At 37.6% G+C, this 15,342-nt stretch overlaps 1 protein-coding gene across 1 annotated transcript; it reads right to left on the bottom strand.

Moving 5' to 3' along the window:
• Positions 1-1,769: 1,769 nt before the first annotated feature.
• LOC145100492 (ent-kaurenoic acid oxidase 1-like) lies at positions 1,770-4,260 on the bottom strand. Its single transcript, XM_079037748.1, has 7 exons — positions 4,009-4,260; positions 3,440-3,914; positions 3,093-3,356; positions 2,482-2,644; positions 2,303-2,409; positions 2,104-2,222; positions 1,770-2,010 (listed from the first exon to the last, which is right to left on the bottom strand). The coding sequence occupies exons 1-7, from the start codon at positions 4,236-4,238 to the stop codon at positions 1,920-1,922; spliced, it is 1,449 nt and encodes a 482-aa protein (XP_078893874.1). The 5' UTR covers positions 4,239-4,260; the 3' UTR covers positions 1,770-1,919.
• Between the last annotated feature and the right edge of the window lie 11,082 nt (positions 4,261-15,342).

The following is a 15,342-nucleotide window of genomic DNA, read 5'->3' as shown; positions in this document are numbered from 1 at the left end:
GAAGTTAGGGATGCAACTTGCATGTTCTTTGTGTGAGCAGAGTCGCCATAAAAAGAACAAAAAATGTAAGCTAATTTGTGTTTATGTTAGTGATTTAGCTATTATGAGAATGGTGTTTAAGAGGTATCTATATTGATGATGTGGATGATGTTTTACATCTCTAACCTAATGTCTTCAAATGCCCCAACTCTAAAACCTATGTTATATTCGGGGAGGAAAATATTGAAGATCTAAGCTCGCTACTGCAGAGTTAAGCTGCTCAACAACTTAGAGTGACTGACTTGTGTTATGTTATTGAAAAGGAAAATACTTATGTTACAATTGATGGTCATCTAGGGCTTCCGATGGATTTATGTACAATCAATGTCGTGACTCAATAACCTGCTACAAACAGATCAGGTGGCAGCAACCACCTGGTTTCACTGTCGTCATTACTCAATAACCCGATTCGATTTCACTCACTTTCTCCCTCTAACTCTTTCTCTCTCTAACTCTTTCTCTCATTTTCACTCACAGGGGAAGAATAAGTATAAGAAAAGAGACGTTGTAGGGAAGTTTGGGTTCGTCGGATGGGAGAACGAGAGAAGGAGGTTGCGATGGATCTAGAAAGAAGAGGGTGTTCGTAATCTCTACCTTGAAGGCTCCTACAATTCGATTTCAAGAGGAGCTGCGATTTTTGGTGCATATTGGTTGATAAATAATGAAGACGGAAAGGAGGCACACACATTTGATCCAAGACTAAGCATGTGACCTCCTTTGTGGACTGTGAGTGTGAGGTTTGGGTCCCAAAAACCATATAGAAATTTAATTTAAAGTGCCACTTCACTAAAGTAATTGGTTTTTCTAGTATTAGGTCATATAATGATATAATTGACAAAGAAAACTTAACTTTAAGGATCAATTGAGCCCAAAAATTCCTTAAGCGACTAAATATGTAAATTCGTCAAACTTAGTTGTGCTACAGTATCAAAAACTCTATATACAATACTTTTACATGTTACACCGTCTAAACTGAAAAATTAATTAAAAAAGAATGTTTGTAAAGACGGATTATGTTTGACAAAATTAGCTGGTAGCGGTAGCTTGTGACGAGTAACGAGTATCTTGTAGCTGGTAGCGTTTTGTTAAAAGCTACATGAAAAAACATTTGGATTTGAAGCGTTTTGTTTAAACTAAGTGTTAGAAGCTTGTAGTGTCAAATAAAACTTTCTATTCAAAACAAAGCGTTTTAACAGACGCTAGACGCTAGAAGCTACAGCTCTCAAACGATTAATACCGGACATGCCCCTTACTAGTTTTTTAGTGAGTTGAATACATTTTTTTTTCATTTTGCCCAACTAATATTCAAGGCTATTAAATAAAAATAAAAAACTTGTAACATGTAAGTGTTTTAATCCCTTTGTACTTTGTGCTTATTGAAAGGAGCTCAGCATTATTGTATCAAGATTATAATCACATGTTTCTTCCCTAAACTTTATCTTCGACTAAATTATTGTGTTTATGGTTGACAATATTTATTTTAATCTAAACCGACTCTGTTTTGTTTCCTTTTTTTTTAATAAAGCGAAAATGTGGCGTTAACAACGTCTCTTCAAATTACGTGTGTAGAATCCCTGAAAAGGAAGAGTAACACGAAGACAACGGAAATGGACATGGAGAAAGGGACGAAAAAAAGTATATAAAAAAAAGTCCTCAAACTTCTTTAAGTATATGCCTCGGCTGATGAACACAGCGGCATTTCATAAAACATATAAATGTTTCTTGTTGATATTACTTTCATCACGAACTTAGTGAGAAATATTATGTTGTCATTAGGAGGTTAAAATAAAGGAAACGACATTTATTAGTGCCGATACAACGTTTCAAAAGATATTTGTTACAAGTTGTAAAATCTAGCTGTAAATATTATAGATCACAATTCAAAGTTTTTGAATGGCGATTTCAACACCATCTTCGGGTTTGGGATGTGAGAGATATATCACCTTTGCTTCAGGATTCACCAATGCCCACCTGAAATGCCATTTAGAATTCAATCGTTAATTAGATATATAAAATATGAAGTTTTATTTTCCAAGATGAAAATTGTACACTATTTCTACGTACTTGTATCCCGTGGACAAATGATGTAGAAAGATGGCAAGTTGTAAACGAGCGAGCATATTTCCTGCACAAATTCTTGATCCACCACCAAACACTTGGTATGTTCCAGGCGCCATTAATTCCTTTAGACAATTAAATTTAGCATGAAGAACAAAAAAAAAAGTCTTAAAACAATAATTTATCATCTCATCAAAGGACTTACATCCCATCTATCAGGGTTGAAACACATTGGATCGTTGAAGCTGTCAGGATCTGTGTGGAGATACCTAATCCATAGCATTACATTCCATCCTTTCGGTATAGTATATCCTACACCATATACCATATTTTAGCAAGAAACAAGTCAAAACAATTCAACACAACAAATTATCCGTCACACACCTTTATAGTTAACATCCTGGCTAGTTGTGCGAAATACGATGGCTGCAATATTTGCCAATCTGATTGTTTCATCCACAACTTTCATGGTGTATTTCATCTTTAGAATCTCATCACTTGTAACAAGTTCTTCGTTCTTGACCTTTTTGAGAGACATGTTTTCTTCCTATTTTCATTAATTACAATGAAGGTATAAGAACAATAGGAGAATTACAAGAGATTTTATTGGGTGTGCGCATGGACTATTAGGCGACTTATTAACAATAGATAAATGAGCGAGATAGTTATTTTAAAAAGCTAGAAGTAGTCATTAATTATAATATAAAATATATAATTATTTATACATGATACAGATACGATATTGATTCCGAATATTCTCACTATCTATTTTGTACAATATTTTTGTCAAATCTGAGATTATTGAGAGACAATATTCCATTGCCAAGTCCAAACAGTTCAGTCTCTATCATTTATCGAGACGATTTGTGACAATGACAATCTAATATCAATATGTACATGTTGTGGATTATAATTAATTCATTACTAATGCTAATAATTCTAGTGGTGTCATATTAAATAATTAAGTAGGGTTAATTAGAAGTGGGCATACTTACCCGAAGCTTTTGTAGAACCTTTGGGTACTTAGCAAGATAATAAACAGCCCACATGGATGCAAGAGTAGTTGACTCATATCCAGCAACAAGAACGCTAATGATATTATCAAGAATCTCAATGTCGCTCAATTGGCTCCCATCTTCATCTTTCAACTTCATAAAACCATCCATTAGGTCGTTCATAGGTTTTGCACTTCCATCTTCAATGTTCTTCCTCCTTTTCTCCAATTCTTCCCTAAATATGGCGACAGATGTTTTCCGACACTAAAAAAATAATTTGTCATAAAAGACATAACATATATATACACATGTGACACGTTGATCAAAAATATATAAAAAAGAAAAACCTTAAGAGCATGATGATAAGCAAATCCTGGTATATTCAACGGGTAAGATCTAACTCCACTAATCAATCCAATAAAGGCTTGGCCAAGAGCATCCATGGTAGGGCCTGGCTCAAAACTCGCAAAAAACATACCAATATTGGCAAATGTAACCTTCTTGATTTCTTTATAGGAGTTAATGTTACCACTTTCGGCCCATGATTTAAGGGAAGAAATCATTCGTGGTTGCACAATTTCAGCAATCTGACGAAGAGCTTCTGGTTGGTTAATGCTTCTTGAAACAAAGCTTCGGAGTCTAGCATGTGTTTTTCCATGAACTGCAACTAAGGCACTCCTGCCAACAATCTCGACATTTGGCCATTCCAATACGAAGCTTTCCTCAGCCCGAAATACATATTTGGTGGCTGTAGGTGAAAATACAATTATGGATGGTCTACCGAATAAATGCGTTTTATACATTCCTACCCCATCGCCATACCTGTTGATCAAATAAGTTCATAATCATTAATGACCAAAAAACGATGAGAAAAAGTTTTAAACAGAAACGGTGATAAAACGTAGCAGATATATACTTCTGTCGCTTGAAATTGATGTAATCATCGGGGCGCCTAAGTATCTTGAAGTACCATAGAAACGTGAACATTTCTCCGATGATTGGAAGACCCATGTAGCCGGGTAGTAGCTTGGTGCCTCCTTGGGATGATCGTAAACTTGCGGTGGCAAACCCATACCAGATATCGTTCCACCACCAAAATAGCCACCCTACTAGTGGCACAACTCCTAACACCACTGCTAACCACATTGTCAACCGACTACGTTTTGTTTTATGCCGTTGCGTTATTGAAACGTTGCAACGTTACTTCCAAGTATTTGTAAAGTCGTGGGAAAGATGCCATGCTAGATTTTATTATTCGATTTCCATTAATAGACAAAGTCTATATTTTATTATATTAATACATTACTGCCGTCATGTTTCAAAACCATTGGAAATTAATGCTAACCCGTCAAAAAAATTAATTTAAATGAAGAACATTGTAGATAAACTGCTGTAATGAGTAAAACAAAATATACATCCGACTATTATATATTTGAAGTATATCGTTTTGCATGTCGGGCTCGTAATTGGTTAGATAGATGTTTTTAAATCTATTTTAAGAGGAGTATTAGAACACCTACTATTGATAAATTCGTGTTAAGATTCGGCAAGGCAGTCCAAAAGTTTCGTACACCAATTTCTTTTATTTTCTTCTTAATTTCACTTATTTTCTTTCATTTATCTCGTTAAGTTGTACCAGGAGCGGGGTCTTAACGATGATGTATGCTTAACAAGGGAAGCAACAACTAATACATATACCGATATGAATTACTCATAATTCTATTTAAAATGCATATACTTATGTAAAAATAAGCCACAACAAAGAGCACAAATTAAAATAAACTTCAGGTTAGAAATAATAATTCAATTTCAAAGTTACTCTTCAATCATTTATATATAACTAAGTTATATCCCGTAGAAACTACGGTTAATATGTTCAACTTTTTTGCTATATAGAAAAAAAAATATTAATTGGGACCAAATTAAAAAGCAATAAGTAAAGCTGAATTAGTTTGATAAGTAAAAAAGAGAAATATTTTAACTTACATTTTGAAACACTTTATACAACATTGGAAGTTTATTGGTCAACTTATCATCCTTATCTAAAATTATTAATTTCAATCATTTTTTATTCTTTACCCCAGATAAATATATAGCTGGTTGTATGAAAAAACTGGATCTCTTAGAAACAAGCCAACATTTGATAATGATTAGCCTTGAATTTTATAGAAATAAGATTTTCAAGATATGGATTTTATACCTCATCGTCCATTAAAATCATTTCAACCGAATATGTGTCATTCAGATCATATTTAGACTTTTGAGTCCAAAGACATATGATACAAACCATTATTGTGAAATCATTCTTGATTGAGTATATCTTTTATAGGAGTAAATATGTTGAGGCGAATGGTCCGTTATACCTTGAAATTAAAAAAGGTTTGTATCCTTAACAAAAAAAAAGAATCGAATTTGGGTAATATAGTAATTTGGTTAAAAACATATCAAGTAGTTTACAAACACATTCAAAGTTAATGTTATTTCAATTTAATTCCTGATTTTTAAGTATTTGTAGGTTCAAATTAAAAGTACAATGTGATGTCATGCATTTACATATCCAAGCACGACATAATGAACCACAAACAATTGGTAAGTTTGTTATTTTGTTTATTATAGGCATTGCAGTATGAAGGTAATTATGTAATTATTCAGAAGTATAATATCATTTTCATGAGTAATTGTCACACCCCCAAACCGGAACGACGGAAATGTTCGGGGGTGGAGGACGTCATGCTTAGTATCACAACACATGTATCATAGCAATCATAGTAACAAACAACCACTATATTAATATTGAAGTGTTTACAAAGATGTGTTTCACAAAAGATTAACTCCAAAAGTAAATAACAAAACGAGACATGAAGCTAATATGCTCCATCTTCTATATCCCAGTACGCGTACCTGTCTACTAGTTTCCTGAGAATACAAGTTATTTTGAAAGAGTTGATCATCATTTAAGTTGGTGAGTTCATAAGTATTTTAGTGATGTTAAGTAAGTTGTATGTTCTTTTTAGAAAAGCCCGTCTGTTCCTCTAGAAGATCCTATATCTTCTGATATGATGAAAGATAAGTAAAATGACTCTACAATCCTTTCTATGAATGCTAAATGGATATAAGTTATATAGAATCCCGATCAAACAAACAATTGATTGTGCGAATCTTCCCCAAGTCCACAACCAAACAAGGAACAGGAAATAAGGCGGAAGTCACACATTCCATTGCTTGTTAGATCTCCATTGTATATAACCATGGTGTATTCACTTGCTACTTATGGATTTAACTGTAATAGTTCCTTTATATTTGATGAAAACATTCTTTAAGGAAAACCCTTATTTCCTTTAGTAAAAATGGTAACCACAATAGTTCCTTCTATAATCACTTAATTTATACAAGCTATATATAATCTAATATCGAACAGATAGTTAATTGTGTGAATCTGCCATAAGCCCACAACCAAACAAGGAACATGAAGTAAGGCAGAAATCACACATTCAACTGCCCATCGGATACTAATTATATATAACCCTGATGTATAAACTAAGGTATTATAGAATTAACCAATAAAGGTCCTTTAAGTTATACTGGTTTAATAAAATGGATTAAACCCTTGAAATGATAAGTTTCTAGTTTAGTCTTCTATATGTTCTATCTGAAAAGTATGCTTTGTACTAGAAAACGATGTATTGAAATTGTATACTATGACTTGACCCATACCTGGTACTCCTTATGATTACTTGGTGTATATGGAATATATATAATGCTAAGATTGAATAGATAGTAGACTGGGTGCATCTGCTCTAAGCCCACAACCAAACAAGGAACAGGAAATGACGCGGAAAGCACACATGCTACTATCTACTGCACCCGATTTATATATATCCCTGCTGTATACTACTAAGGAATCATAAATTTAGCATTATAGGCCTCTTCTTAACTGAATGTATTAACTATCTTAAAACCAGTTTGTTAGTTAATGTTTAAATGTGAGATGGTTGTAACCACGGTTGATCGACTAGTATACGACATGATGTTCCAAATACATCGAAATGGTATGACATTTGTCACTCGTACACCTGCAGGTCCCAATGTAGCTAGCAACACGGTGTAGGATGGTCAATCCAGTATAGATCTATACAAAAACTCACGCTCTCCTCCAGGAGACCCTGGTTAAAAAACGCGACCTAACAAGTATATTGCTAAGTCGTGAAGTAGTGGTTTCACATTATTGTTATCTTGTTCTTGTTATCATATGTTCCTTCTGTTCTTGTTATTGTATGATTCTGAACCCCTAAACGATACCCTTTATAGTTTACTAGTATGTTTGTTTGAACTGTTACTGACTTGAATAAAAGACTCATTTATGTACTGAGTTATGATTGTACTTTAAAAACGGTGTTTTATAAACAATAAAGTAACACAAATTAAAAAGAGTTTTTGAAATGGTTTTGATCACTTATAAAGCATAAGAAATCCTTTTAATGTGATGGTTATCACAAATAATATTTACACAATTAATCATTGTGTTCAACTTGTATCCCCCTGAAAGCAGTTGAAAACATTCGAAAGTTTGATTATAGGGGTATAAACTCACCTTATGTGGGTGGTTCAATTGCAGATGCGTGTAAGGATGAGAAGTTCCACGAATGAAATCCGAGACACAAATGAGTCCTAAATGGCATATATTGGCGTATATAGGCATGAATTTAGTGTTTTAAATAACTAATATGCTAGGAAACACCCTTAGGGACTTGGACTAAGTGTTAGAATCACATGTGATTCATCAAAGGGGTGTTTACGACCACCACTTGGTGTTTACGGCCATGGGTTTACAGCCATGGAGTGTACGACCATAAACTCATGGTTAAACATGCATAAGAGTATCTTTGAACAATGGGAAAGCTAGTGGGTCGATTGCTCATCAAGAATATGAACTAGATTCTCACTTTGGAGGCCCTTTTTGGGGTGTTTGAGGTGTGTACGGCCGTACACTCCTTTTGTGCCATCCAAATGATCGATTCTTAGGTGGTTAACACGAGTTTCAAATGTATACTAAGTATAGGGAAGAGATACTTATGTTTTGGAGGCTCAAAGAGGGTTCACGACCACCAAGAACAAGTGTGTGTTCTTGGTAAAAGATGAAGATATTGGAGATCTACCCAAAAAGATGATTTTCATGGATGAAATCAAAGGATGATACATGATTAAGAAGGATAACAACTCAAAGATGGAATAAACACTTACGTTTTTGAAGATCTAGGATGAAGAACTCGATGATACTTGAGAGAGAATCGTTTTTCTAGGCTTGGAAGTGTGAGAAGTGGTGAAAAATGAGGGAATATCATGTATATGGGTGGAGTTTATGGCCAGCCAAGAGTTTACAGCCGTAAACTCCTAGTTTGCGGCCGTAAACTCCTTGTGACGGAGTTTCCAGCTCGAAAGCAAACCAATGAACTTAAGCTGTCATAACCCTACACCCAATCCTAAAGTGTACTAGGCTAGAGCTCATTAGAATGACCCTTAACAAGGCTAGAAGGCAATGAAATTAAGTCTGACTTTTGGTTGATTGGCTTGACTTTACTAGGTAGAAATTTTCGGGTTGTCACAGTAATATCCTTAGATGTCATTTACAGCTATAAGTGTTATACTAATTAACATATATATATATATATATATATATATATATATATATATATATATATATATATATATATATATATATTACAAACATAAATGAAAGCATAATATAGTTTAAATTAGATAAAAATAAATTATAAACTAGTGTAGCTACCCATGCTTCGCATGGGTCAGTATATTCAATTATTTGCTTGGGAAGTATGTTTACATTAATTAATTAGATTATGTCTTGTTTCTATAAGGAATTCAAAGTTTCATAATATTAAATACTGCTAGTGCATCAAAAGCATTTGGAAGTAAATGATTGACGGATGAACATTGAAAAAATGGTCAACCATATGGAAAGTATTAAAAAAATATGAGTGAGCATGTGCTCTTATGCCTCGTCTTTATAGCTTCACATGCAACAGTGCTGACGGTGGATTTTGTTAAAACAAAATATGAAATCTGCAAGGAATAACAAGGTACTTTTAGCCCTGAAGTACACAAATCTAGTATAGTTGTTTAAGCTTTAATACATTTGGTCTTGTTGTTATCAATATGTTAATAACCTAAAATGCGGATAAGTGTGAGACAAATTTCATTTTTCATAGGTGTGGCCATTAAGGCAGGCCGAGTGAAGCAGTGTCTCCCACAGTTCACATAATACCAATGTAATTTGCTTTTGACTTTGTAATTAACATGGGAAGAACGAAATGGTCATGTAGGAAAATATGTTAATTTCTTAATTTTGTCCTCTTAAATCCATTATCCCACTAAGCCTAGAAACAAAAAGAAACAAAATAATTCTTTTTTCTTCATTATTACAATAAGTTATATGAATATGATATTTCTTACCAATTTCCCTATCTTGTGAAACATCCCAAAAATACAGTCTGAAAATTTCGTTTTAAATTAGTAATAAAACCATATTCATTAATCGTCATATAAGAATCATAAAGAATGTATCTCAAACTATCTTAACAACTATCAAATATATTAGAGTATAAACATCCCAGGCTGAACAAATGGTGTTTGCACTGCAATCTTCCCGAGCTCCTCTTTTGAAAACTGAGTACCTGAAACCAAAACTGAAAACCATAAGCACGAAACTTAGTGAGCTCCCCCAAACTACCACATACCATACAATAACATATAACGCATCTACTGGGCCTTGCCCACTGCATCGGACCGAAGTCCGGAAACTAACCAGGGCCTTGCCCTCTACATCGGACCGAAGTCCGAAAACTGCATCGGACCGGAGTCCGGAACTAACCAGGGCCTTGCCCTCTACATCGGACGGAAGTCCGGAAACTGCATCAGACCGGATTCCAGAACTAACCAGGGCCTTGCCCTCTGCATCGGACCAAAGTCCGGAACTGATTGGTAACTTGTCCCCTGCATCGGACCGAAGTCCGAAGCTAACTAAACATAACATAAATAAACATGTCAACTAGCATGAATACATATACTGCATAATGCATCAGAACAGAGTCCGGAACACGTAACACAAAACATGCTTGAATCACAAAGACATCAAGCACTCTAACTACTGCATCGGACCGAGGTCCGGAACTAACTGAACATAGCATAACATAATCATAGCATATAATATAAACACATATACTGCATACTGCATCGCACCATAGTCCAGAACACATAACTCATACCATATCTGTATCACAAAGACACCAAGCATACTAAACTACTGCATCAGACTGAAGTCCGGAACTACTGCTAAATAAACGGGCCGGCATTGTGGCCGTAGACCCGTTCCTACTGGAAGGAAACTCACCTCACACTGCTGACGTCCCGTAGACACAATCCCATACTGCTGAAGTCCCGCAGACTCAACCTTAGCTGCTGGATGACAGATTCCTGAACTGTCAACACCAAAATAACACCCAATTAATAATTGGGTTCTAACACATAACTATAAATACCTACTTTGGGTTAATTACTACATTACCCCTAGCTTGGCTTACCCAAGCACAAGGCCCAATCCATAGGCCCAAAGTTAACTAGGGATCAAAGCCCAACATATGGCCCAACTTTCCAAATTGGGCCCAATCCTTCGTATGGTCCTTACCCTAAATCCCAACTAATTACTCTAGTCCATTTGATTATTCTTGGATGGCCCAACACAAAGCCCAAGTGAAATTAGGGTTTCTCATAAAATAATAATTAGGGTTAAGTGTTTCTCACTTAACCCATTAAGGGCTTAACCCACTAAGGACTTAATCCATTAAGTCCATTATTGCTTAGATTAATTTCTGCCAATGATTATTATTTAATATTTCACTTATTAAATAATTCCCGTGTGTGTGTCCTGATAATTTCTCAAATATTAGTATTTTCTCAATTAGCTCATTAAGGACTTAATCCATTAAGTCCTTTAGTCTACTAGATAATTGGTATGGAGAATTTGGGCTTAATATACAATCCAATCTTAATGGCCCAAAAATGGGTCCAATAAGTCTAAGGCCCAATACTTATAATTAGGGTTTTCCACCCAAACATGGCCCAATAGGCCCAAAACCAATCTCTAAACCCATTAGGGTTTGCTAGCGGGGCACCACCCACTACCACCTCAGGTAGTGGTGGTCTATGGCGGCTTACGGTGGCGGCCACCACCTTACGGTGGTGGTTATCATTATTTTTATTATTAACCAAAGCTATGTACAATTACAACTGATGCATTCGAAAAACTCTTTGGTCGATTAGATCTTTAAAACAGGCGAATAAAGAAAGCAATAACAGTTAACAAAAACACAAGTATGGATTTGAATATGTCGAATGATTTGATTAACTCAATCCTCAGTAGAGCTCGATGAAGAACTTCCGCTGTAGAGGATTCTAGGGTTACAAAAGATAAGAACTTGTACACTAATAAATCTCTATCAATCTTAATCTTAATCTTACGTTAAGAATGCATGCAAGCATCTATATATAATAAACCCTAAACTAAACTCACGGATGGACAGGCCCATACTGGAGACAAAACATGGACTAGCTAACGAGCCCAAAAGACGCAACACTAAACTGGACCTTACAATCTCCCCCTTTGCGTCAATTTGGAGCGAGACTATCATTTCTTCTTGCTTGGACCAGCTGCTGGAACCTTCTTGGTTGTGTCAAACAGACGAGAGATAAGTGCGAGAATAGTCTGTCTGAAGCGAATGTACCATTGAATCATATCATCAAAGTACTTCTTGTCATCCGCCGAATTCTGCTTGCACCGATGAATGATCCCTAAGACATGTCCCAGACATGCAGTGGTATAGAGATGTTTGTCTGCCAAAGCGAACATGCATTTTTGGCCTTCGTTTCTGGTAAACATAACGGAGTTTCTCTTCGGGTCTATCTTTCCCATCTGCATCATGTTTAGGTCACTTGCTGAGCCAACAGGAGATATGGTAGGCTTTTTCTTGAATACAGTCGCTATCTCCTGATCCATCTTGGAGACTTCCATAATGTTACAAACAAGCATCCTCTTGATGTGGTCGATGATCGGACCATATTCTGCTTCATTAGTAAGAAGCATGTTGTGCAAGATGATCTAGTCGCGTGGATTCAAGTTGAGAAGATCAGCAAGTGAGATGGCATGTTCGGTCTTGGCAGATCCTCTCAGCACCTTAAACCGAACGTTGGTGAAGTTTCCTTCCTTGTACGGCTTTAGAACCCGAACATTGATAATCTTCTGAGTGCTCCATGTTTGGTACTGTGGTTGAGCGGCCCTCATTTAGAATTCGACTAAGTCCCTATCAACCTTTGGATGAGGATGAGGGAACTCAGCAACGTTGTCAAAGGCATGGAATACGAACGCCTTTTGGGTCAGTGGCATGTCGAACTGAGAATCAACAGTATTATCACGATCAAGAGAGATCACCGGTTCTAGCCACAAGATGCTTGGAGTTTCTATGGCTTCTTTCAGCAACTTCTTAAGAGTCCAAGGAGGAAAAAGAGTTTTCCTGCTCTCGAGAAGGTCGTGAGCTTCTTTCTGTCTTCTTTCGGCTTCTTCAGCCTCTCTAGCTACACGAGCGCTGATGTCAACATCTTTATCTCGACCTTGCTTTTTCAGAAGGTCGGCAATGGTCTCCTTATCTTCCTCATCGCTCTCCTCAGCAATTTGCTTGCCCTTGTCTTTAACACCCGAACCTGAGGCTTGGCCTGTAGGAGGAGGTTCGGTTGTTTTGGTTGCTGTTGAAGTAGGAGGGGGTTGAGACACATTTTTTTTTCTCCCCCTTGTTTCAGAATGGACACGAAATCAAGGAGCCCTTCAATCTTGCCCAGGAGAGAGAGGGCGGGAGTAAGTTTTTCTGCAAGAGTACGCCTCACAGAATAGTTGAGTATCGGGTCATGTGTTTCCAGGATGTTTGAAAGGGATGCGTGGACATCCGAAACACACGATGAAATCACCTCTCTTTCAGATCGAAGAGACTCAATCTCCTTTTGAGAATTGGAGAGTTGAAGACTCTTGACCTTCAGAGCGGTGGTCTTTCTGGCAAGAGCATCCATGAGTGAGTTTTCAGTAGCAAGGTCCTCATGGAGCTTAGTCAATCGTTCGTCAATCGTCGCCTTGAACGCTGGATTGTCGTCTGAGAGAGTCTGACGAAGAGAAGTAAACGAATTCAGTTCTGATGCAACTAAGGTAGCCAGCTGATTGACAATTGGTTACAGCTTCGTTTTGGTGGCTTCAGAAGATTCCTGTAAAGATTGTAACAAGGAAGAAGCATCAGTGAATAGTGTATCGACTTTTTCGGTCGCTGCCTCACAGGCTTCGGTTGAGGCATCAATGGCTGCAGTGGCGGAGTCTAGAGAGACTTGATGAGCTTTGTAAAAAGCATCAACAAGTTTCTGAATGGCAGCTTCAGAGATGGTAGACTGGGATGAAGAAGAGGAGGCGATGAGCGAATCAATTTTATCGTGAAGCTCCTTGAGATGCCTCTTGGTAACGGGAGCATCATCATCGTCGTCACTCTGTACCTGAAACGGACTGTAATAGACCGAATCAAAAGTCATATCCTCCCCGCCGAGGAATGGTTCTTCGTCCTCTGCTGCCTGAGCAGGAGATGATGGTGATGGTGAGGGTGGAGGCTCGATAGTTGTAGTAGGTTCGGGTTGGGTTGTATGTTCGGTAGTTGGTGGGGGGTTTGGGTGCGTCAGTAGGAACCCTTCTATCAGATACATTGGTTCTTACTTCTGCAGTGGTGGTGGTTGCTTCGGTAAAGATTGGAGGGGGTACTGGGATGGAGGTGGATGGTATTTGAGTGGTGGAGGTTATGGGGAGAATGGAAATGGGAATTGTAATTGGTGGAGAAGAGATTGGAGAAGTGGAAAAGTGAACTTTAGGAGTAGGCGATCGTGGTGGAGTATTGCCACGAGGAGATCCGTCAGGGGCAGAATTCTCTTCCTCAAATTCGCTTGAGGAGGAAGCGATTATCAGCTTTCGCCTTGGTTGAGTTTTTCTCTTCTTCAGCGGAGGAGACTGAACAGTCTGTGTAGTTTTACGCTTCTTGGGAGAAGGGCCTTTCGCTCCTTTACCAACTTGCTTGTCTTTGCCTTTGTCAGTTTTCTTTCCCCTTGGCGCAGGCTTGTCAGCTTCATGGATGGACTTGAGCATTTCAGGAGTAAACTCTCTCGGACCAGAGCGACGAAACTCCTTGTAGGTTCGAATGATCCGGCTGTCGGCAGGAACATCTCCATACATCGTCTCAGGAATAGAGCCAATGAATTGAAATTTTGAGGCATCAGAAACAATGATCTTCGTGGTATGGAAAGTACCAATCGAAGACATTGGAGAACCAGCAACAATGGGGACTTGGTACTTGTCCATCACCCATTTTGTAATGAGAGTCCAAAATCGAGCATAGGAAAACTCGGAATGCCGAGAAGTAGAAGACAGACTCTGAATGAGCTGTTGCCATAGGATCGACTCGTAGTCCAAGTTAATACCATTGTAGATCCCATACAAAATCGTGATGAACAGACGACTTGCTCCGTCTGATCCAACACTGCGTTCAGACAGCCCCTTGAACAGCACTGTAAACAACCCATTCCACTGAGGAGGTAGGCACGATTTCTTGAACTTCGTAACTGTTGTCAGCACCTCAGTATACCCCATGTTGTAGAACATTGAGAACATGTGACCCACCGGAATCGATTCAGGGTTAACCCTAGTTGAATCAGGTTCAAACCCTAAAATTGAGCAAAACCTCTGCTTGGAAATTGACACCTTGTGATCGAGCACGTCGAAGAAGATCCTGTCGACTGCCTTGTCGTAATGAGCAGTAGCAAAAATCTGAGATAAGAACTCCATAGGAACTGCTTCAACTTTGGTGAGAGCAGGAGCAATCGGTGAGTACTTGAGGCATTCGATTATCGGGAACATGAAAGCATCATATACCTGAGGAGTAAGATCGATGATCAAACTCTGTTGGGGACGAATCGGCAGGATGTGGGAAGTGGCATGAAATGATGATGAATCCGCCATTGTTGTGAAGAAGATGGGAGAGATGATGAACAGTAGAATACTTGAAGGTTTTCTTGCTCTCTGAAAATATGGGTGCAGTAAAGAGGTAAACAATGGTTTACGTTACCTTTTATACTGTGGGTAGAGGAGAGAGAAGAATCTGTC

The sequence above is a fragment of the Lactuca serriola genome, chromosome 4, assembly GCF_051521515.1.
Source record: "Lactuca serriola cultivar US96UC23 chromosome 4, Lser_US96UC23_V15, whole genome shotgun sequence".
Taxonomy (NCBI): Eukaryota; Viridiplantae; Streptophyta; class Magnoliopsida; order Asterales; family Asteraceae; genus Lactuca; species Lactuca serriola.
Note: the sequence above shows the minus strand (reverse complement) of the source record. Positions and strands in the feature narration are given on the sequence as shown.